General features: G+C 43.8%; 1 protein-coding gene across 1 annotated transcript; it reads right to left on the bottom strand.

The window, feature by feature from the left end:
- Positions 1–869: 869 nt before the first annotated feature.
- On the bottom strand, positions 870–23,706 carry RIPK4 (receptor interacting serine/threonine kinase 4). Its single transcript, XM_077293835.1, has 8 exons — positions 23,355–23,706; positions 16,436–16,727; positions 12,262–12,410; positions 11,771–11,820; positions 10,812–10,970; positions 7,193–7,299; positions 6,811–7,063; positions 870–3,565 (listed from the first exon to the last, which is right to left on the bottom strand). Exons 1-8 carry the CDS (start codon positions 23,534–23,536, stop codon positions 2,634–2,636), a joined length of 2,124 nt encoding a protein of 707 aa, XP_077149950.1. The 5' UTR covers positions 23,537–23,706; the 3' UTR covers positions 870–2,633.
- Between the last annotated feature and the right edge of the window lie 1,947 nt (positions 23,707–25,653).

Raw genomic sequence — 25,653 nt, 5'->3', positions numbered from 1 at the left:
ATCGCCTTCTTTATTGTTTTTATGGCAACTGGGCAGGGCCATCAAGAACACGCCCACTGAAAGGCTGATGACTACTCCCACTTGGAAAACAGCACTAGATTTATCTCCAGGGTAGAGGTGGCCATATCTCAGGAACGCAAAGGCGTAGAAACAAAAGAAAAACAACGTCGGATTCAGGAGAACAGCGGCTTTTACACAAGTGGTAATTTAATCACCTGTCACTAAGTGTGTAGTTTCCATGCAGCGCCTTCACTGGGGAAAGTAAGTATTACACAGTGTTCATTCACATAAATGAGTGTAAAGACAGATCCTCAAGAGCAAGAGATACTCTTTATAACAACTCTCCACTCTGACCAAGCTTAAAAAGAGGTTGTCCGCCTTGGGTGGAAAATTTTTTTTTCTCACTTAAATGCATTTTGGACTAAAAATCATTTTTGGAATTTGGTTTTATTAAAAATGTTGCAATGGTTGCCTTCAATAGCCTCTGTGTTGTACTGTCTATTGCTGGCTGCAGAATGAGTTAACTGAGAATCTGTCAGTGAGCTCACTCCTAATTCTTTTATCAGTCTATTTTCGAGGCCTTAGTTGATTTCGGACCATAGACAACATCAGTAGATAAATGTGTCGGGAAACAAAGCCTATAAAAGCCAAAACAATGCAACATTTTTAATGAAACTAAATGCAAAAAATGATTTTTTTTTACCTGCAAATATTTGCATTTAAATAAATATAAACACACTTTTAACTACAAAGTCATACCACAATCAGGAGGCTGAGAAAATTGACAGCCAACCCTAGCGATAGTTTAAGTCTGTCGACCACTGAGCGTTCCCAGGAATGGCCATAAAAATAGTAACAGGATCCGGATCCGCGGTAGTAAAATAGTTTATTTGTAAAAATGACTATAATACATTGCAGAAAAAAAAAAAAAGGAGAAAATTCATTAGGTGTACTAAAACATACACAACTCATCCAGTCCACAATACGGTTCTGTCATAGAAAGAGTTACAGGCGGTATTACATGCCAAAAACGGGATAAACACGATATACACAGTATATTCACAGCGTCGGTGTACTAAGAAAACAGTCCTATATACAACAGTAACACCACAACGTATGAGGTGCAGCAAAACCCAACCTTCCATGGCACGTGTCCTCCCAGATCAGCTGCGATGTAGGAGGCGCAGGTCTGGGCGAGGTCGAAATAAATCTATACTTTAGTAAAAAGGGTGTTAACTGGGCAGCTGCCCATTGGCAGACTTTAACTATTGCTGTACTGGGAAAGTTAGCGTGCGGGGGTGTAACTATTATGGAAACAGGTGTTGTAGTTACTATAGGGCCCCATAGCTTAGTGACAAGAGTAGTTAGGGCGAATGGACGGGTAGTGGTTGATGACTGCCTCCTGTCGTGTAGAGAGGTAGAGGAAAAAAAGGGATGAAAAGTGCTCAAAAACTGGGCAAAAGTTACAAAGGCCATTGAGACCTTCGGGCCCGGTTCTGCACCTCAACTCAGGTGAAACAAAATGGGTTTGAGCTGCAGTACCACACACAACCTGAGTACAAGGGTGGCGCCTTTTTTCGAAAAAAAAAAAAAAGCTCGTTTTGACTTTTATGTAAGTGGTGACTTATAAGAGAAAAATACTCCTATCCACCACCCTACAAAAGGAAATACCAAAATGGGCAATCCATCGTTTTCACCAAGTCCTAGTTGTAGGACTTAAAAGGTTTAGGGCTTGTTCACACATTCGTGTTTGTCATACAAGTGCTAGACGAGGTTTTCTTCGATAGCACTAGTGCCCATGATATTACATGGGGCTGTGCACATATCTGATCTAGACTATCTGGTCGTGGAAAATAATCGGAGACCAGTCTGATTTTGATCAGAGGGTCGGATCAAAAAGAAGCAAAGAAAGTCAATGGGTCTGTGGAAAAATCTGACTGCACTCGGATGATATCAGATTGTGGTCCAATTTTCACGGAATGTCAGAAGGTGCAGAAACATTAATAGTCTACCTACACCTGCCTTACCTTCAGAAGGACAAACAACCCAACACATGCTAAACACCCCCTAGTTTCGAAACGGCCAAGCAATCGTCAAGAGTTGAAATTAGCCACATACCCACACTCATACATTGACATAAGTAACGTAAATCGACATGTAGGGGTATCGGATTTCTCAATCTCAACCAATGAACTTTAGTTTGAAGACCAAGTTTCGTACCAGACAGTGGTCACTGACCATACAAGCTTGGCTAGTTGTCCATGTAGTGACATTGACCACAACGAAGAGTAATCCAAGGCTTCACAATTCAGAAAATTCTGAAATGTTTCAAAGAAGCTAAAATCCACCCTCCCACCCCAATAAAAAAAAAATAGGACATGTATTTATGAATGATCATCATTGCCGATAATTTTCCCTTTCTTTAGAATGTCTTCGTGGTCAAGAACGAATCTTCAGGTAGCAACGTAAATTAAATATTTCCACTGAGACTGTTCAAACGCCAAGTTTGTTGGCCATAACCGCCAAAGATATAGGTCTTACGTAGTCTTTTAGATTCCAAAATAAAATAAAAATTGAAATGATCATTCCCTTACGGACCCTGAGGAGTTGTTCTTAACCCTACAAATAGCACGTTATACATTTTCCACAAAGAAGGAGGATTCCTCACAATTGGGGTCTGATCTTGCTTCCATCAGGACCTTAACGGCAGAATAATGCCTGTAGTGGCAAGCCAGGTCTAGGGCGGTGTAGCCCTCTACTGTAACAGCACTGATGTTGGCCCCATGGTGGATGAGGAGTCGAGCCGTGCTTGTGTGACCCGTCTCGGCAGCAATGTGTAGAGGCGTCTTCAACTGATTGTTGGGAATGTTCAAGTCACAACCAAGTTCCACCAGGGTCCGAGCCACTCGGTAATGTCCTCGCTTTGCCGCTAGATGTAATGGCGTTCTTCCGTCGGACGTCTGGCAGTTGAGGTTGGCCTTATATTGCTTGGCAAGAAGTTTCACAATATTTAGATGACCCTGCCAAGCGGCATAGTGTAAGGACATCCAGTCCTCCAGTCCTTGAACGTTAATGTCCGCTCCTCGACGGAGGAACAGTCGGACGATACTCTCTTGGCCATGCTGGCAGGCAACGTGAAGAGGTGTTCGACCTTTAATGTCAACCTCGCTCATAGAAGCATTCTTCTCCAAAAGCAGCCGGGTTATGACCTCATCTCCATTTTGAGCAGCAAAGTGAAGGGCAGTGAAGTGATCCTCGTCCTTGGCATTGATGTTGATCTTCTTCGAAAGCAGTAGTTCTACAATGCCTTTGCATTTCTTTTCGGCAGCAATGTGGAGCGGAGTGGAACCCTTCAGGTTGGTCATGTTGGGGTTGGCATTGTAGAGAAGAAGCATCTTGGCGCACTCCTCCTGTCCAGACTCTACTGCCAAGTGAAGGAGGCTTGATCTCCCTTCCAAAACCAACTCAACATCTTGAGGTTGGAGAATCTTCAGAAGTTTGGCATTATCTCCGGTCACAATGGCATCAGTCAGCTTCTTTTTCTGGATTTCAGTGGTACTGAGGTCTGTATTTAGAGAAAAGGAAAAAAAAAAAAAAAAAAAAAAACTTTATTAAATAATAATAAAAAAAACAAAAATCAAACAATTTTAACTCAGTCATATCAGTCGGCACAAAGTAATGCTTAATATCTCCTGTAGAGGCACTGCAGAAGATGTTAACACTTGTTTCCAGATTTTGACTCAGACCTGATGGCAGGAGGTCTCAAAATTTAGAAAACCTATGGATTAACTGATCGACAGATTCACTTAAAGGGAACCTGTCACCCCCAAAATTGAAAGTGAGCTAAGCCCACCAGCATCAGGGGCTTATCTACAGCATTCTGTAATGCATTCTGTAATGCTGTAGATAAGCTCCCGATGTATCCTGAAAGATGAGAAAAAGAGGTTAGGTTATACTCACCCAGGTGCGGTCCCGCTGCGGTGGGCGTCGCAGTCTGTCCTGTTGAGGGCAGAGCAAAGTACTGCAGTGCGCAGGTGCTGGTCCTCTCTGACCTTTCCCGGTGCCTGCGCACTGCAGAACTTTGCTCTGCCCTCAACAGGACAGACAAAGTACGCCTGCGCCGGAGCTGGAGCCGCAGCGTGAAGACAAGAAGAGGACGTCATCGGAAGAAGATAGGAGGCCCCGGACCGCGACACCCATTGGAACTGGACTGCAGCGGGACCGCCCCTGGGTGAATATAATCTAACCTCTTTTTCTCATCTTTCAGGATAGATCGGGGGCTTATCTACAGCATTACAGAATGCTGTAGATAAGCCCCTGATGCTGGTGGGCTTAGCTCACCTTCGATTTTGGGGGTGACAGGTTCCCTTTGATAAAAAGATCGTGCAAGTTGAAATATCTTTTAAAGGGAACCTGTCACCACGTTTTTGGAAGATGGGATAAAAATAGCGTTAAATAGGGGCAGAGGTGGGCGTTACATTAGTGTGTTTGTTATGCGTTTATTACCCACCTAAGTTGCCGAAATACCTTTGCAAAGTCTCCGTTTTCGCCTGTCAATCAGGCTGGTCTGGTCAAAAGGGCGTCTTGTCTTCCCCCAGATTTTGCGTAGTTTTCCGTTGGTGGCGTAGTGGTGTGCGCATGCCCAAAGTCCTGAATCCTCTGCCAGGGGATTTAAAAGAGCGCGCTGTTCGTTTTCATTGGTGATCGGTGGGCGCGGCCATCTTCCTTTGGCCGCGCGTGCGCAGAAGCGGCGCTCTGCTGGCCGCGGCTTCAGGAAAATGGCCGCGGGATGCCGCGCGTGCGCAGATGGATATCGCGGCGGCCATTTTCCTGAAGCCGCGGCCAGCAGAGCGCCGCTTCTGCGCACGCGCGGCCAAAGGAAGATGGCCGCGCCCACCGATCACCAATGAAAACGAACAGCGCGCTCTTTTAAATCCCCTGGCAGAGGATTCGGGACCTTGGGCATGCGCACACCACTACGCCACCAACGGAAAACTACGCAAAATCTGGGGGAAGACAACGCCCTTTTGACCAGACCAGCCTGATTGACAGGCGAAAACGGAGACTTTGCAAAGGTATTTCGGCAACTTAGGTGGGTAATAAATGCATAACAAACACACTAATGTAACGCCCACCTCTGCCCCTATTTAACGCTATTTTTATCCCATCTTCCAAAAACGTGGTGACAGGTTCCCTTTAAATGAAATATGTAGTTAAAAATAAATAAAATACACCATTTAAAATCAGTTTTTTGTGCCTGATAAAAAAAAAAAAAAATAGCAATATTTTTTTCAAGTTCACAATCTTTATTAAAAAAAACCTAAATTTTGTAATCTGGCAGTTTCCATACTTCATGTCCTTTGTTTTTCAGGAGTTACCTGATCAGCAGCGGCAGAACAACAAAGACTCACATCAATACAGAGCTAATAACACAGGATCCACCATTCACAATAGGTAATGTCACAGCTCACCTCCTCCTCCTGTACAATGACGGATAACACCTCTATATACAGTAGATAACACAGGATCTACCATTCACAATAGGTGATGTCACAGCTCACCTCCTCCTCCTCCTGTACAATGACTGATAACACCTCTATATACAGTAGGTAACACAGGACCCACCATTCACAATAGGTGATGTCACAGCTCACCTCCTCCTCCTGTACAATGACTGATAACACCTCTATATACAGTAGATAACACAGGATCCACCATTCACAATAGGTGATGTCACAGCTCACCTCCTCCTCCTGTACAATGACGGATAACACCTCTATATACAGTAGGTAACACAGGACCCACCATTCACAATAGGTGATGTCACAGCTCACCTCCTCCTCCTGTACAATGACGGATAACACCTCTATATACAGTAGATAACACAGGATCCACCATTCACAATAGGTGATATCACAGCTCACCTACACCTCCTGTACAATGACTGATAACACCTCTATATACAGTAGATAACACAGGATCTACCATTCACAATAGGTGATGTCACAGCTCACCTCCTCCTCCTGTACAATGACTGATAACACCTCTATATACAGTAGATAACACAGGATCCACCATTCACAATAGGTGATATCACAGCTCACCTCCTCCTCCCTTTACAAAGACAACTTTGCACACACATTAGATGCTTCAATACAGTAGATAAAGTCAGAGCCTCCTCATTGCTTCTAATGTACATGTGAATTTCCAGAAACAGGAAGTTAGATTCTAAATAAAAAAGCCCCAGCGGCTGATGTGAAAATTGCAAGATTTTTAATTTTTTTTTTTTTTTTTTTTATAAATTGTGATATGCAAAAAAATTAAAATAAATAGCTGAAATAGTAAAAAAAAAAAAAAAAAAGGACATTCCCTAAAAGAAGGAGACCTCCCAAGTAGTGATGAGCGAACGTACTTGGATAAGGTGTTATCCGCCATGCTCGGGTGCTAGCCGAGCGAGTTCGGCGTGCTTGAAAAATATGTTCGAGTCCCCGCAGCTGCATGTCTCGCGGCTGTATTGCCTGACAATTAGGAAATCCCTACATGCGTTGCGTCTGTCTATCCGCAGCTTCGGGGACTAGAACATATTTTTCGAGCACGCAGAAGACCCTCGGTTAGCACCAGAGCATGGCGGATAACACCTTATCCCAGCACGATTGCTCATCACTACTCCTAAGAGGTCACCATGGGTCTGGTACCCTGCTGGCCCAATATAGTGCACGGCACCAAATCAGAAGTGGTCCAGAGGAGAGACAACGTTGCCGTTCCCACCATTACCCGGATGTTACGTTCTTTATATATCCGCTGGCCTACCTTCTACAGAGCCATCCTTTTCGAAGGACAAGTTGAGGGAACCTCTGGATGAGAAGGCAGAGTCAATGGAGGAGATTCCCGAGAGCCGCTTGTCGCATGGCGCCAGCTCCGGCTCTGAAGCGCTATGACAGAAGCTCTCCGGCTCCTCGATAGTTTGGGAAATTCCAGAATCCAGCTGGGAGAGAAGCTCGGAAAGGCTGTAGTCTTTATCATACGTAGGATAGCCTTTGGGTTCGGACTGATTAGCTAGATCCTTTAATACGAAAAAAAAAAAAAATGTATATATTGGTATTAATCGCTCAGTATCAGGACAGAAGCTGAGGAACGACCATCAAAGCCAACGTAGACCCTCACACACACACTTATCAGACCATGGTCATACCTGTTCTTTGGCATCTGCAGTCGCTTGGGCCACCGCGTCTTGACCGGTCATTGAAATGGCTTCATCCTCATGCTTTGTGCACAACAACTCAGTCTCAGAGGTAATTGCTAGTGAAAAAAAAAAAAAAGAATGGAAGGGTCGATAAATAAAAGTTTATTATTTCCACAGGATACATGACACAGAGATGGAGAATGGGGCGTCCGTAGACTTTATCCACTAGTATGTGTAAAAAAAAATTAAAATTATTAATAATAATAGGCTGCTGTCTGATATATATATATATATATATATATATATATATATATATATATATATATATATCTGCACACCTAACAGAAATAAAAGGGAACACTAAAACCCCACATCCTAGATATCGCTGAATGAAATATACCAGTTGTAAATCTTTATTCATTACATAGTGGAATGCGATGACAACAATAAAACCTAAAAATGATCAATGTAAATCACAACCAATATCCCACGGAGGTCTGGAGTTGGAATGATGCTCAAAATCAAAGTGGAAAATGAAGTTACAGACTGATCCAAGTTCAGTGGAAATGCCTCAAGACAAAGAAATGATGCTCAGTAGTGTATGTGGCCTCCACGTGCCTGTATGACCTTGCTACAACGCCTGGGCATGCTCCTGATGAGGCGGCGGATGGTCTCCTGAGGGATCTCCTCCCTGACCTGGACTAAAGCATCCGCCAACTCCTGGACAGTCTGTGGTGCAACGTGACGTTGGTGGATGGAACGAGACATGATGTCCCAGATGTGTTCAATCGGATTCAGGTCTGGGGAACGGGCGGGCCAGTCCATAGCTTCAATGCCTTCATCTTGAAGGAACTGCTGACACACTCCAGCCACATGAGGTCTGGCATCGTCCTGCAGACGGTATTGTCCTGCAGACGGAACCTGAAAACCCATCTCTTCAGGAAAGCCTACAGCCTACAAGAACCGAGCCGCCACCTCACCACCGCCAGAGCCGCCGCCGCCGCCTCACCCCTACCTTCTGTCTCTTCCCCACTATCCCATAGAATGTAAGTCCGCAAGGACAGGGTCCTCTCCCCTCTGTACCAGTGTGTCACTGTAAACCTGTTTACTGTAAATGATATCTATAACTCTGTATGTAACCCCTTTCTCATGTACAGCACCATGGAATTAATGGTGCTATATAAATAAATAATAATAATAATAATAATAATAATAATTATTAGGAGGAAGCCAGGGCCAACCGCACCAGCATATGGTCTCACAAGGGGTCTGAGGATCTCATCTCGGTACCTAATGGCAGTCAGGCTACTTGTGGCGAGCACATGGAGGGCTGTGCGGCCCTCCAAATAAATGCCACACCACATCATTACTGACCCACTGCCAGACCAGTCATGCTGAAGGATGTTGCAGGCAGCAGATCGCTCTCCACGGCGTCTCCAGACTCTGTCACTTGTGCTCTGTGTGAACCTGCTTTCATCTGTGAAGAGCGCAGGGCGCCAGTGGCGAATTTGCCAGTCCTGGTGTTTTGTGGCAAATGCCAAGCATCCTTCACGGTGTTGGGCTGTGAGCACAACCCCCATCTGTGGACGTCGGGCACTCAGACCATCCTCATGGAGTCAGTTTCTAACAGTTTGTGCAGACACATGCACATTTGTGGCCTGCTGGAGGTCATTTTGCAGGTCTCTGGCAGTGCTCCTCCTTGCACAAAGGCTGAGGTAGCAGTCCTGCTGCTGGGTTGTTGCCCTCCTACAGCCCCCTCCACGTCTCCTGGTGTACTGGTCTGTCTCCTTGTAGTGCCTCTAGCCCCTGGACACTATGCTGACAGACACAGCAAACCTTCTTGCCACAGCTCGCATTGATGTGCCATCCTGGATGAGCTGCACTACCTGAGCCACTTGTGTGGGTTATAGAGTCCGTCTCATGCTACCACAAGTGTGAAAGCACAACCAACATTCAAAAGTGACCAAATCCTCAGCCAGAAAGCATTGGTACTGAGACGTGGTCTGTGGTCCCCACCTGCAGAACCACTCTGTTATTGAGGTGTCTTGATAATTGCCAATAATTTCCATCTGTTATCTATTCCATTTGCACAACATGTGAAATTGATTGTCAATCAGTGTTGCTTCCTAAGTGGACAGTTTGATTTCACAGAAGTTTGATTTACTTTAAACTATATTCTGTTGTTTAAGTGTTCCCTTTTGTTTTTTTTTTTTAGGTGTATGTATGCATGTATGTATGTATATACATACACACACATATACTCCATTTACAGTCCAGCCCAGGAAAATTAAGCAGAACAGGATCAGAGACATGCTTCTTTGTAGTCTTCTATAACCATGGAGTTGCATAACGGCTGTATACTCAAAACGAGAGTTGTTGGTTTTTTTTAAATCAATATGATTTGCATGTAACTCACGAGCCTGATTTAGTAGATTATTTTTATTTTCTGGCGATGGCTTCTCTGTCACTGTGTGTAATCGCAGCACTGAACACAACCTTTCAGCCCGGCTGATCAGCAAGACTTTCAAAACTCGTCAATTAGAACTTTAAACTATTGCAACATGGACATTCCTGGTACACCGGCGGTGGCGGCGCACTGTCAGGACTTGCCGTTGTGGCTCGTCCACATTCCTGAGTGTGAGATTCAGATACAGAAAACTTTATGTGATTGTGGGGAAAAAAAAAAAAAAGGCTAAAACAACAACAACAACGCTGCAACCACAGCCATCAGGAACTAACTATATATATACTCAATAAACTTTATTTCAACTCTGGGAGGTCAAAATACGCTTCCTTCTAGATGCCTGCCAGCCACAGTTGGTTTTTTGTTGCTTTTCTTAGTATATAGCACTGGGTGTGTAATCGGAAACACCAAGGTGCTGCCCTGCCAGGACCCCCTTCTTCCTCTGCTCTGGACCCTAGGATTGTGGACTGACAGGGCGGCTGGAAAAAGCCTCCAGGAGCCTCATGTAAGAGTCAAGATAAAAAAATACTATCTATTCATTTTTTTTTCTTCCAATTAGTATTTTACATTGATTTGTAATCTCTCTCGATAATAATATATGTGTGTATTTTTTTTTTACATTATTCTGCATAAAATTTTATATATTCATTCACATTTTTTATTCATTTTTAACCTCCCTAAATTAGATAGCATTATATATTTCTACCTATAATTTGGCTAATATAATCCCTTATTATGGGTTACGCCATCCAGACACAGCACTGACTGGATGTCCAAACATATATGCCATAACCCATAATAATGAGATTATATTATCCAGAAACCTCATTATCCTTATTAAAATCCACTGATCACATGTGATCGCCAAAGGACTCCAGCTATAGATTTCTGCTGCAGTGGCCACTACAGGGAAAATCTGGTATTACATACTGCTTACTCAAATGAATGCCCATCCATTATAAGCCTGAATGGGTCGGGTCCTCCAAAGCAAAAACGGCAAGTTAGTAGCCGAGAAGAGAAACTAACATAGTGGAGGGGGAGAAGGGGTCCGGACCGTCCGCTATAATGGTCATATGACTTAATAATGGATTATATTGATAGAACACGCCATTTAAATAATCTCCATAGACCCGTAGGTGGGCATGTATCCGGACCGTCGCCTACCTTGAAATGTCGGCCGTTTGATGGGCTTGTCTTGCCAGCACAGCTGCATCAGTTTGATCATGTCGTCGCACTGCTGGGGCCGCGCTCTCGGTATCTGTGATATATTGGGGCGCAGACCGCCTCCGACTTTTACCATGATTTGCAAAATGTTTTTCTCGTCTACAAAAAACATTAAAAAAAAATACATTTTAAAAAACTCCAAAAAGATTTCTACATATGATCACAACCTGTTAAACATTCCCCCCCGCCCGCCCACTACGTAAAGCATCCAGCACATCCGGGAAGCGCTATGTGCCTCAGCTTGTAGCAAGACGCCTCCAGGAAAGTGCTGACAACATGGAGGGTGTCACACGCCGACTGGAGATCTGCAGCTTGATCAAACTTTCTGCATTTTTCACTTCCACATCATTTTCAAGTCACTTGATCTAAGCTGCAGTACCAGGAATGGCCACTATCTAAGAGTGGCGCTGTTGCTGGGATTTGGGCAGTCCGCCATTTCTCATCTCACACCATCACTGTGGCAGTTGGACATATTATCCGGCTACTGGATAACACGTTGTGCAACTTTCTCATCTGGTTTGCTTGATTTTTGCTTGCTGTCAATGAATAGAAGCACTTATGATCCATTTTTGGTTGAGGAAGCCAATGATGTCCGACCAACACATGTGAAAAATTAGAGAGCTCTGAACAGGTTGATGTTCGTAATGAAGGTTTCCATTTGTTAACAGCAAGCAGGGATCTATATAATAGTGAGGAATTAATATTGAAAAAAAAATGTAATACAAAAAGTTTCATTAAACCCCCCCCCCCAAAAAAAAAACAGTGGGCCCCCCTTCCTCCCGTGACCATTGGTTATTTCTGGTATTACAACTAAACCTCATTAGACACAAGTATGGCTCAAAAAAGACAAAAAAAACATGGGTCCGAGACCAAGACGTATGTTCAGTCTAATGACTTACCTGCAAAGGGCTTCTGCTGGGTCAGGATCCCCCAAACCACAATAGCAAAACTGGAGAAGAAAAAAAATTCCTAATTACCAAGTCATAGAAAAAAATATCTTACACCATATGCCCCTACATACGTCACTTCATTAAAAAAAAATAAATTGTAATAATGTATTTATAACTTTGGTGACCTCCTATGAGGCAGAAGGGAATTTTATCCAATCAGGAATCAGAGGCTGGGCGTGACTTAACGCTACACTTCTAGCCCCACCCCTGCAGAGCCCCTCATCTGTAATATTGGCCAAATAGTGAGGTAGAGACTTGTAGAAGAGTCAGATTTCTCTGCTTCTGAACTTGGCAAAGAAGGAAAATGGCCTTTAAAAAGGGGTTATGATTTTTGAGGAAAGTTTTTAGTCTCTAAATTCCACCTCGCCTAAAAATTAAAAAAAAAAATATATAAAAAAAGTATCCAGAAACCATGAGGATCGCCGGCTGGCTGTACTCACCTGTAGACATCATGCTTGGTGTCAAAGCTTTTGTTCTTCTCTTTAAAGCGCTCAGGTGGAAGATAGGCGATGGTCCCGCAAATCCCGTCCAAGCTCAACTCATGGGAATCGGACAAGCCGTTCCACTTGGCCAGTCCAAAATCTGATATCTACAAAAGGCAGAAATCAACTTTGATGAGAATTGGAATCTTATCTCCATACATCTATCCTTACAGGATTCCAAGATGCTGAGATAGGAGATGCTGTGTGTTGGCTTTCTTACACTGTGGGAAGTGGTCAAAGTAGAACCCTGTTGGGCCCGAGGAACCATAATTTTGTTTTGGAGAGAACCATCATATCTATAGACCCACCACAAAACAGCAGCCATTATTTCAGCTTCTTGGACTCCTGTGATTCTGCCTCTCCATCGATTATGGAGGCACATTACCTTCCATAATATATTACCAAAGCACAGAGAAGCTTCTGGGTATAGGAGCTCCAGCAAAATCTACCCTACGACCAATGAAGCTTGGAAGATAATGGAGTAGTGACGAGACTGAAAAACTGCAGCCCTTCTGTGGAAGAACCACCCTTACCCAACCATTCCCCAGGGACTTTGCACTTTCCACATGTGCATGCATGCTCAGCAAAGCATGCACATGTTCTCAACAAGAAGCTGAAAAAGATGCTTAATTCAATGGATAGTAAAGGATCGGCATGTTGAAATTCGACATGTCCAGTCCTTTGCCAACCAACTTCTGCTGTTGGTGAAGAGATGATGGTCATCCAGTCCTACCAAGTTTGATGAGTTTAGAGGACGGTAATCTCATTTTGTATGGACACCTTGAGTGTTTTGAAATGGAAAAAAAGGAGTGACAATATCACCCCCCAAAAAAAATTTAAATTATATTATATCTCCTAAAAGAAAGCTGAAACTAATCCAAGCTGCTGATAGTATGAAGGTTACAGGGGCCGCGGTGTATACACGGGCCGATCGTACAAAGTGCGAAGGACTCGCAGGAACAAGTTTTATCAGAAAACAAAGGTTTGTTTTTAGTGTCCAGATTAGCTAACCTTGAGCCCTAAAGAAGCAAGTCTACGCCGATGGAATAAGCCTGGTGAAATCTATAACGAAGCAGAAAGAGGTGGCGACGACCCGCGCTCCAAGGACAATTCTTTGATGGAAGATGTGGTCTCATGTCTCCAAAACAGACACCAAGGAGAAAAAGTAGATCATCCATGTCTTGGCAGATGAAGCAACACAAGTTGGAGAAGGTTGAAGGCAACAACCATCAAAAACATATGGAAAAGCCATTGTCCCTTATGTTATATCTACAATTCCCAAGTGTGGGACATCTTGGGGCAAGTATGTGAAGATCAGCATAAGTCAGACTGATGTCCGGTCACACCATCATCAAACATTGTCCTCGCTGCTCGTGGTGACTCATAAGGTTGTTATTATAAAGAATGATAATTTTACGGCATTCCAATCATACCGAGCTACTTACAAAACACAGCCGCGGCCAGGACATAACGAGAGTCAAAAGCCCCCCAAAAAAACAACAACTAGTCCAAGATGTACACGAACATTTCACTATGGCTGCAAGTAACCTACATCATAATGGACAAGCCCTTTAGGGCAGCGACCGTAACACAACTGGTTCTTGTGTTTTGGGTGCAAAACTGACAACTAAGATAAAGAAACAAAAAAGTTCCTTCCTTCTAAGGCTATGGTCACTCGTGGTGCTTCTGGAGCCAAAGTTTTCATTCTTGGCAGTAAAAACACTGCGTATAGAACACAAGCTATTTTGCAGCATTTTACACGTGTGATTTGTCTACAGTATACGATAATAAAATGCTGCAAAAAAAAAACTGTAAAAAACTGCATAAGTATTAAGCTACATTTTTCCAGTTTCTCCTTACTTTCAATGGGTAAAAAATGCTCAAAAAAAACGCTGAAAAAAAAAGCTGAAAGAATTGACATGTTGCAGATTTTTTTAAAAATATTGCAGTGGTAAAAAATAAAAAAATAAAATAAACTGCAACAGAATGAGGTTTCTGAAATCTCACAGTTTTGCTATATATCTCAGCCATATATGTCTGACTCTGAAATACTGCGGTGTTTCAGAGAGAAAACCCATAGCTAATAGACAGAGGACCGAGCAGCACAGGAGACTGGTCGAAGGGGAAGGACCCCGGTGGATTCTCCCTGCCCGCTGCCCTGGAGTGACAGGCCTCTCCCTGCATGCATGTATAGGGAGAGATTGGGTTGACCAGAATGAATGAGACATGCATCTCGAATGCTTCTAAATAGAATAGGAAGGGCAAATATTTCAAGACTTTGGCTTATTAAGGATGAAGAACAGGTGTAGACTTAGGAGCGAAAAGAGCATCAAGGAGCGAGGAGAGCATCAAGGAGCGAGGAGAGCATCAAGGAGCGAGGAGAGCATCAAGGAGCGAGGAGAGCATCAAGGAGCGAGGAGAGCATCAAGGAGCGAGGAGAGCATCAAGGAGCGAGGAGAGCATCAAGGAGCGAGGAGAGCGTCAAGGAGCGAGGAGAGCGTCAAGGAGCGAGAAGAGCGTCAAGGAGCGAGAAGAGCTTCAAGGAGCGAGAAGAGCTTCAAGGAGCGAGAAGAGCTTCAAGGAGCGAGAAGAGCTTCAAGGCATTTCTTGGCGTTGGACATTTCCCACATCTTAGAATGGTTTTAGAGTATGAATTGTCCCCCTAATAGAATCCTCAGCGATCAGTTTAAATCCTTGGAAAACCTATAAAAAAAAACAAAAAACCTATAAAATGTTCAATACCCCTGCAGCGCCACCAAAGGGAAAATAAGTATTACACATTGTCCATCACATCAATGAATTGTCTATGTAATGCAGGACAGGCTGGTCCTCCAGGGCGAGAGCTGCTCATTGTAACCGCTGTCCACGCCGACCAAGAGATGAGGATCAGAGGACCCACTACTATTTACTTTAAAATCACCTAAAAAGTAAATTGAATGTTTGTTTTAATGGTCACCCCCTTTAAGGACTCAGGCTTATGTGGTAATAAGGTGGCATCAGAAGAGCATTTCCAGGAACGTTGGCTCTCCGGATATGTTCATCGTTGATTAGGACACCAGCGGTGAGGCATCTGGCCAAGGCTTAAGAAAACATGTGTAAGAAGGTTATAAAACTCAAATCTGCAGGTGAAATTTGTAAACACGTAATAGAATGCAAATCTCGGCCTCTGTGATGTCTCAAAAGACTAAAAAAAAAAAGCCCCTAAAACCCTAATGCTTGACTATATGGAGAACCACATCAAAGAAGTACAATGCCGTAATCCAGAGATCCTTCACAGGTTCTCGAGTGCAGGATGTGACATGCAACCGTCCCACTTCAAATATCTGCAAGTGAGAACCAAAACATGAGAGTTAGCTCTCCAAGGACAGAATTAAAAAGGGATTGTTCACTTTAAATCAACCCTTGAGTCAACTTGCACTTTCTGCCAACAATGGGAAGATCTCTGAAGGACACGACGGAAGAGATCCAGAACTGAAACATCAAAATTGTTTGATTTATTGGAAAAATCTATGAGTGTTAGGGCACATGCCACACTTTGCAATGGCTCCTATTTACTCTCTACTAGGACAAATTAGAGGGTTGTCTAAAGTGCCTCATAGGGGAAAGGATATAGAGTCTCTCGATGAGTTCACGTGGTCTCATCAGTGACAGCATGGCAGATGTACCACTAAGCACATCTCTGCCTGTAGTAGCCATTTGGTCCAAGGAGCTCAAGCTAACCCTAACTATCTTCCCAAGTGGGCACTGTGATACAATGCGGAGCCCTGGAGGTACAATTTGGAGCCCTATTACAAAATATATAACAGGGTACTCCATCCTATCATGTACTACTTACAACACTGATGTCCTTATATGTGGCAGAGGGGATTTTGGTCCAATCAGGTGCATTCCTTACAGACCCACCCCCGAGGAGCCATTCTCCTGTAATGTAGGCCAAAAAGGGAGGAAGTAATTTAGGGGGGGGGGGGGGAGTAAAAATGCCTCCCCTTTGAAATGGTGGATGATAAAGTCCTCCTAGTGAGGAGGCCCTCATTTCATTTGTTTGGCCAGGGAGCCAAGCCAGCAATACCGACACCATAATGAAACAAACTCTTTTGAAATCCTACTCATGTAGGAAAGACCAGCACCATACCTTCACATGGTAATGTTCATCGAGGAGGATATTTGCCGGCTTGAGATCAAGATGAAGAAGAGGAGGGTTCATGCAATGAAGGAAGTTCATCCCTACTGCCGTCTCATGGATAATCCTAAACCTCAAGTCCCACGGGAGACGCTCAGAAGCCAATAGTTTCTCCAGAGATCCAGCCTCCATATATTCCATGACGAGACCAACCGGGTCACTGCAGATCCCGTACACCGGTAAGATACAACGAAATTTGGCCATCTCCATCTTCTTGGCTTCTTCAACCAGCTCGATACGTTCTCTGTGGGGGAATGGGACAAACGAGATCAGTGGTGCACAAGAGATCATAATGTACAATTTATTTTTATTTTTTTATAAATCTAGAAGTTAAAAGGTTTAATGTTCCAGATCAAGTGTAAAAATTAATCCTTATTGCTGGCAGCATGTGCCCGCTCCCATAGGTGTAGCCACAATTATCTTCAAACCCACGGTTCATTAAATATTCATAAGGCAGGTTGGGCAGGAGCAAAAAGTAAACTTTGGAATTCACCCAAACACTTTCACCCGGCCTGGAAATTAACTTTGCAAATTGTATTAATTAGAAAAAAAAAAATCTAATTTTTTTCTCTACAGCTCATATGCAGACCTAGGTGTCTCCATGGTTACAGACTACAAACAGTGTAGTCTGATCGTTTGCACACAAAACAGTAGAATAAAACCTAGTTTCAGTTGACTGCAAAGTCGCTTTGTTTTCCTAATTTTGATTCACTGGAATAAACAAAACTTAAAAAAAATATATATACAGTCTCCATGGTAACAGACTACAACTAATGCTTGTGTAGTCAGATCCTGCAGTAATGCATTATTTATCCTTTATTTCCTTGTAACATATATTTGTAACGTTACCAATAGACAGATGACAGAATATGACAACCGGGGTCAGACTACACCGAGCCTGATTGTAGTCTGTTACCATGGAGACACATTGGTCTGCACAGGTGCTGTAAGCACAAAACCATAGATTTTATTTCAAATTTCCTTTTTGTAATGTTGCTCTATTTTCCCATCTTGGATGTCTTGAAGCACTTACAAACAGAAAAAGAAAGAGGGAAAAAAAAACAAAAAAACTTTATTGGCCATTAAAGGGATCTTCCGATTATAAACTGATCATGGGATGGCCAAATTAAAGAACCTGCCGCGACCAGCTGTAGCCCATGGAGGAACCCGGAAACATGGCTGCCATTACAAATTCTCGTCACATTACGAGACCTGTCGTCTCCTTGTCATCTCATCACACCGAATGTTTATGTTTCATGTTGATTTAGTGCAGGTGCGAAAAACCCCCCTGAAAGGATGGTAAAAATAGAGCGGACTAAACAGGAAACTAGAGAATATTGTTCCTTACTGGGACCGTCGGCAGCTCGATGCTTAGGAACATGCAGTATTAATGTGACTAGGTGGAACCAATAGGGGATCAAGTGACCATTACAGAACCGCCAAAAAGAGACTATAGGATCAGATAGATTACACGTCATCCAGAGTCACCGATCCGTGTACAGTTATGGGAAATCTGTACGCTCCTGGCCACATCCCCAGGAAGCCGCCGGGGCCCCAAAATGAAAGCAGTACCAAGGTTCCTCACCGGGCAAGAGCCGCTGCGCTATGATGTGTCCACTGATCCGCACCGATCGGGGCGATTTTGCCTTGAGAAGGTGCAGCTCTCCCTACAGTGGCCACTACAGGTGAAGTGTAGTATGACAAGCAGTCATTCAAATGAATCGGCCCTTGTCTGCCGCTGCGAGAAGCTGCTCGTCAACGACCTAAACAAAAGGGCAAGTGATCCCCCTATGACCCCCATATGCCCCGATGGGGTTATCCTAATGGGACAAAAAAAAAGTAACACTCTGCACACAATAGGGCTGCAGACACTGCCTGCAAAGTGTTTTTTCCCCACTCAGGAGTCGCTGATCCCACACTTATCCGCCATGTTTATTGATAACATTCACGATGACATCACACAATCACGGTATGACATCATCGAAAGCAGCAAAGTCTCAGGAGAGCTCAGTGCACTGACAGCAAGAAGAAGTTTTGAAAGTAAAGTCTACTCAAAACTTGCAGAACTTTTCACTTTGCACCGTATTAACATAAAAGGGAGAAAAACAACAACAAGCACAACAAGCAGCACACTACCTGTGGTGCATATAAAGTTACAAATCCGGCCCCCACTCTGAGGGTGCAGGGTCATCGCTCACCCCGTATTCTGTGCCGCGCACACATCTATAGCATAATAAGGACATTTAAATCTCAGCACATCAACATTAGAATTATGGGGAAACTTATAGGGTGTGACGTGGGGGACAGGCGAGCCCTCTCCTCCTCCTCCTGTGCTCGGAGCCACATGCATCATCTGTGCAGGCAAGAAACAAGTCCAGGCAGCCAGCGCCTCCATTGTGATCATTCGGGACTGATACATAATAATAGGGAGCAGGATTATTTGGGTCACGGATGACAACCATCAAAAAAAATTCCAAAACCAGTCAGGAAAAATTGGTCACTTTTTTACTCTGTCCGTTAAAATAATAAAAAATTAAAAAATTAAGGCACTCGTGATATTTTTTTTCTCCTTTTGAGGCTGAAGATACTTCTACAGATTATATTGACTGTAATTCTCATCATTTTACAGTTCACAGTGAAGCAGCCGATGTCTCTCCAGGATTATGGGCTGTGGACGCAGAACGATGATGATGATGATGATGATATTATTAGGTTTTTTCAATGTCAATAAAGAATATTGACTGCCCGTGATTTTTTGATAAACTGTGCAGAAAACATAAGTCAACCTGGCGACCCCGATTTGGGCCCTCGGGTGACAGAGTCAACGTCAACCACCACCTTGGGGTCCGTACCTCTTTCTCATCACTTTTCTTCTAATTTTTTATTTTGTGGGAGGGGAAGGGGAAAATGGGACATAAAAAGCGATTCTGAAATTTCTATTTTTTTTTTTTTTTTGATTATTTGTTTTGGCGTTTTACAGCTACGGGTGTGGAGATACAGATTTTTTTTTTTTTTAAATTATAGAATTTTTTTTTCGTTTTTAGGAAAAGGAGGGCGATTTGAAGACACACACACTAATAACATATATATATATATATATATATATATATATATATATATATATATTTTCTCCCTGGTTCCTATTGGGGACTTACCCTTTAACAACACCCTGAAATACTATAATAGTGCAGTGTATTTTAAGATCACCATTCTCCTATAATGACCCGTCACGCACTTCATAGGTGTCCAGCCATGGCGACCATCAGCAAGTTCTCAGCTGCCATGACAAAGCCATCAGCATCCTGCAAAAATGCCGCTGTCACAATTAACAGCAGCGTCTAAGGGGTTAAACTGCTGAGATTGGAGCCAACTGATCACTGCAGAATTCAGTGCTGACTGTACAAACACAGCTCTTCTGCACGTTCCGTACATGTAGTGCTGGACATCCTTCCTAAATGTCGCCAGTCGAAACATAGGCAAAAAGGGTCAACTCTGTATAGTGGGGGCGCCACTGGGTTAATCAGGTGCTCTACCCGGCCCTGCCCCAAAAGGGGGTCGATTATGTTGGATAAGCTTTGTCTATTCTTGTCAGGCCAAGAATGAAATTAAAAAAAAAAAAAAAAAAAAAAGGTAAAAAGGCGTCCACCATGACACTTCCAAGAACGGATTCTAGGAAAGCCAAGACGGTCTCATCCATGAGCACAACCACTGAAAGCGGTCACAAGAGAACAAACACCAAACGGGGAGAAGAAATGACAGGATAAGCTGTGTAAGTTTTACCACTCATCTCCAGCTTCATGCATGCTCGCTACATGAATACATAGCTATGATGGAGGTAACCTAAAAAATCATAAAGAAAAGTTCTGCAACTTTCTAAGAAACTTGTGCTCAGCATTTCCAGATCTCGGCTTGCTGTTAACGAACCGGAAAAATCTTGTTCACATCCAGAAGCCAAAAATACAACCCAAATCTCTGCCGTCCTGAGGAGTTTGTTACAATGTATCAGCGCAGGCAGGGCCCCTATATACTGTATGCTCACTCCACCGAGACGGCTGCAGAACACGTCTCCTCCAGGAGGATCGCATATATAAAAAAATGTATATACTGAAAAACACATGAAAGCCGCGCAGGGAATGTGGCGACGCTTCAGGGCACTCACAAATCTGAAAATGACTTAATTGCTGAGGAGAATATGAGCCGCGGCATGCAACCAGCAGAAAGCCCCTAATTATGTTCTTACCGACATAAAGGGATGCGAGGATTGTAAATAGGACGGGGGTCTCGCTGCGCCGTCTAGAAGAAGCAGTGCAGGGGCCTGTGCCTACACGTGCAGCCCACCCCACCGCCCCCAATAATGGGGATTACTATACACCTCACAGGAGAGAGCAGCCGAGATACAACATCTATAGGCCTAATGGAGGAAGTGAGCTGTGCCATCCCCCTATGTGTATGGTGGATCCTGTGTTATCTACTGTATATAGAGGTGTTATCAGTCATTGTACAGGAGGAGGAGAAGGTGAGCTGTGACATCACCTATTGTGAATGGTGGATCCTGTGTTATCTACTGTATATAGAGGTGTTATCAGTCATTGTACAGGAGGAGGAGAAGGTGAGCTGTGACATCACCTATTGTGAATGGTGGATCCTGTGTTATTTACTGTGTATAGAGGTGTTATCAGTCATTGTACAGGAGGAGGAGGTGAGCTGTGACATCACCTATTGTGAATGGTGGATCCTGTGTTATTTACTGTATATAGAGGTATTATCAGTCATTGTACAGGAGGAGGAGGAGGTGAGCTGTGACATCACCTATTGTGAATGGTGGATCCTGTGTTATCTGCTGTATACAGAGGTGTTATCAGTCATTGTACAGGAGGAGGAGGAGGTGAGCTGTGACATCACCTATTGTGAACTGTGGAAAATTTAACAAAAATCTAATGTAAACAATAGGCCATTTCTGATTACATATTCCCATTATTCCATCAGTAAATTATCTACATTTCATCAGCCATGCTCTGGCTGTAAGCCCCCGATTCCTCCCAACCGTCCTAATAAACTAGTTGACAAACCCTATGTTTAGTTATAACACGTGAATAGGAACTGAGCGGTTACCCCTAGCAACCAGCTACAGGCCTAGGAAAATGAAAGCAAAACTGGTTGCTATGGGCGATTGCTCCGCTCTTCCTGGCAACAAGATAGAGCAATGTCTGAGGATCTCTGGGATATTTGCTGGATGCCTCTACATGGCCAATGTGCCACGTCCGCCTTCATCACCTTCTGACCTCGCTGACAGTCACGGCCCGCGCTGACCCAAGCGATCACATAACGGATTGTTTGGGGGTCACACATCTCCATCTAATTATGAATCACCTCAGTATGTGCAGCCGCCATTACTAGGCCTCAGTGCAGCACTCCTACCGGCCTCCTCCATCATGGCGGATACGTGACGGGGTGAAGGCCGGTACCACAGCCGAAATCAGACCCTAGGAAGCACATTGGGACCCCACTAACGGGATCTATATCCTATACATCACTAGGTGTGTCAGGAACCACAAGTCTCAGCATGCCCTGGGCCGGAGGCCAAAACTCAAGGACTTGGCTGCACAATTAGTGAATTCCCAGGAATTGCCTCATCGCCTAATATTCAGCTGTATCCTCTAATAATACATTATAGATTAATGGGAGCCGCACCCACGGGACGTCCGCCCCATGGGAAGGGTTTAGCCTTTATTTACACCGCACCAAAACGATAAAAAATATATACGGATATATATATACACCGTACATTATGCTTTTTGTCTCACTTTTAGATTTACATTTTTGACATTATTGGAAAAAACAAATTATAATTATATATATATATATATATATATATATATATATATATATATATATATATATATATATATATATACATACATATACAGACACACGCACACAGAATTTTCAGTGTCAATTTACAAAATGTAAATCTAAAAGTAAAAAATTGATACAAAAGGCATTATATATACGGTATTTTTTTTTGTGTATTTTTTTTAAATGGTGATTTAGGAAACAGCCATAACAAAAAAGTTCCAATAATTTATGCTGTAAACTACTATAGATTTTATATATAAAATGATTCATTAAAAATGTTCTATGTAAAAAAAAATGCTGATTTATGAAACGTAACTGTACCAGATATAGGAGAAAAAAAAAATAGCATTAAAATGGTCTAATATAAAATAAAATTGTAGAATATGTTAAAAAAAATGGAATATTTTATTTTAAAAAGTTACGTAAATTAAAAATCTGTTTGTTTTTTTTTCAGTTATAAATTCTAACAAATTTTACTTCAAACGCAGCGGCACAGAGCGGGTACATGTGTCCGACTACTGTCCCAGCGCCGTTTCTCACAGGCAAACAATGTTTTGACCTTGGTCACGTCGGACGCAGGTAGATAAAAATAGAGCGCGACTAAAGGGCACTAGAAATTTTACAACATGTATAATAAAGCCGTCTTCTCGCCCGCTAATATGACGGGGTATACAAAACTGCCATGTGTAATGACGTATAGGGGCAGCACAGAGGGGCTATAGACTGAACAAACAAAAAAACAAACAAAACAATGCACGAAAAAAATGCTTCAATAACAAACTCAGCTCTGCTACATAATCACAGATTTATTACCATTTTCATGCACAACCTTCTTTGACAGCCACTTAGTGGCCCTTTTACTTGCCCCAATGCACCCGCCTCCACTCCCTGCACAAGCTGCACCCTGTACAGAACCTTCTTATGTTTGTTTATTTTTATTTACAAACACAATGTATAACTGGTTAACCCTTCAGCTGCCACCAGTGTTGCTCCCACCCTCTTCCCTGACACTTACTTCTCATCCACATGCAGGCTGGGAGGACACTTGATGGCCAGCCATGTCTTCCAGGAGATATGCTTCACCTTGTAGACCTGTCCAAAACCTCCAGATCCTATTTTTTCCCATCCACAGAACTCTTTGTAGTAGAAGGTCCTGAGTAGCCCCATGTCCCAGGGAGAAGAGGCCTCCTTGTCCATGGTGCTGCACCCTGGTCTCCCCCTGTGCTGTGGCTGAAGCAGTCTGCAGCACCTCTCCCAGGTGAAGAAGGTGTGTTCCCTGCCCAGGAGCTGACATCATTTCCTGACTTTTCCTACCTTCACTCCTCTGGGGCTAAGGAGGAATAATCAGGGAGAGGAGGCTGCCCTCTGCTGGTGGAGTGATGCAGCTGCATGAGGCTAGGAAAACAATCAGTTCCAAAAGTTGCAACATTCCAAAGACAGATTGTAATCACTCCCATCATCCCTGTATCCAGTAGGGGGTCACAATCTAATCTAACAACACTTTATATTAGAGATGATCTCATAGGAAGTCAATTCATAGGCAGAAAATGCACATAAACATGGCACATAACTGTAATCTTGGGGGCTCCTGGGCCCCTAAATCACAAAAAGAAAAAAAGACACCGGTATTATAAATGGCACAAGCAAATGGGAAAGGAAGTGGGGGGGCAATTTATAGATTTTGCACCCCCACGCCTCAAGACGTGCCCAAGTATAGCAAAGGATTTTATAGGACACAGGGGCGGCATCATTTATGCAACCTATGCAGCTGCACAGGGGCCCAGGGGATAATGGGGCCCGGGGGATAATGGGGCCCAGGGGATAATGGGGCCCAGGGGATAATGGGGCCCAGGAGATAATGGGGCCCAGGGGATAATGGGGCCCAGGAGATAATGGGGCCCAGGGGATAATGGGGCCCAGGGGATAATGGGGCCCAGGAGATAATGGGGCCCAGGGGATAATGGGGCCCAGGGGATAATGGGGCCCAGGAGATAATGGGGCCCATCTCTACCTCCAAAGCAATTGGAATTGTGCATTATGATGAGCTATTGGGCTGCACAGGGCCCTTTCCTGTCTGTGTCCGCCATTGGTGGGGGGGCACCTGGATTTTGGGGGAGGGAGACGGAATTGATGGAAGCAAAAAAAGTGTTGGAAAACCAATCGATATATCAAAATGAAAGGGGAATGGCGGCACTCATCCTCATTGAGCTCCGCACTCGCCCACCTCCGCCAGTCCCATAGTGAATGCGACCTCTGCCCTATGCAGGCTCCTCAAAGTTGCATTCTTGGGACTACTTTGGGGGGGGGGGGGGGTCTCAGTGGCCAGATCCCTGGCGACTATAGAGGATAATTTACTAACTTGGTACAATATTGTTAAAGGATGAGGATATGGAAGGGTAGATCCCAGCTTAAGGGTACTGTCACACAGTGCAATTTTGATCGCTACGACGGCACGATTCGTGACGTTCCAGCGATGCATTTACGATATCGCTGTGTCTGACACGCTACTGCGATCCGGATCCCCGCTGAGAATTGTACGTCGTAGCAGATCGTTTGAAACTTTCTTTCGTCGTCTAGTGTCCCGCTGTGGCGGCATGATTGCATTGTGTGACACAGGTTGTATACGATGTGCGCACAGTAACCAACGGCTTCTACATCGCAAATACGTCATGAAATTATCGCTCCAGCGCCGTGTATTGCAACGTGTGACCGCAGTCTACGACGCTGGAGCGATAATCATACGACGCTGCAACATCACAAATTGTGCCGTCGTAGCGATGAAAATGGCACTGTGTGACGGTACCCTTAGATCTATGGGAGGGGCACGGTCTATGGGCTCCACAGCTGGCACTGTAGCCACAGTATGTGATTAATGTGGGCGTTCACCATCTTCTGGGCATTGATAAGCCGCCGGCTCATTACTAGGAACGGATTGTATGAAGTTCTTGTTACTCTGCCCGGACATGTAACTTGTGAAGTTCTAATTTGCGGGGGAGGAAAAGGAAAAGTCTTCGGTGCAGGTGAAAGGGCACATGCAAAGTGTATTCTAATATAGTACACCCCCTGTCTCAGCATTTAAGGGGGCATCATACCAGGTCCTCCTGGAAAGGGTGAAAGATCTCACACCTACATAGACTTCAATGGAGAGAGCCATACACCATGATTGTCAGCTCCTGTATATGGCGGCCATCAGGAGCCATGACTTTCTGCACAGTGATCAGGGACCCCCATTTTCCTGGTAGATGAGGGTCCACGCTTCACGTGAGACAGGGGGTGTCAGTACTGGAGGAATAGACAAGGGATTGTCAGGGACA

The sequence above is a fragment of the Ranitomeya variabilis genome, chromosome 3 (genome assembly GCF_051348905.1).
Source record: "Ranitomeya variabilis isolate aRanVar5 chromosome 3, aRanVar5.hap1, whole genome shotgun sequence".
Lineage (NCBI taxonomy): Eukaryota > Metazoa > Chordata > Amphibia > Anura > Dendrobatidae > Ranitomeya > Ranitomeya variabilis.
The sequence above is the reverse complement of the archived record's forward strand: the minus strand, read 5'-3'. Positions and strand labels throughout refer to the sequence as shown.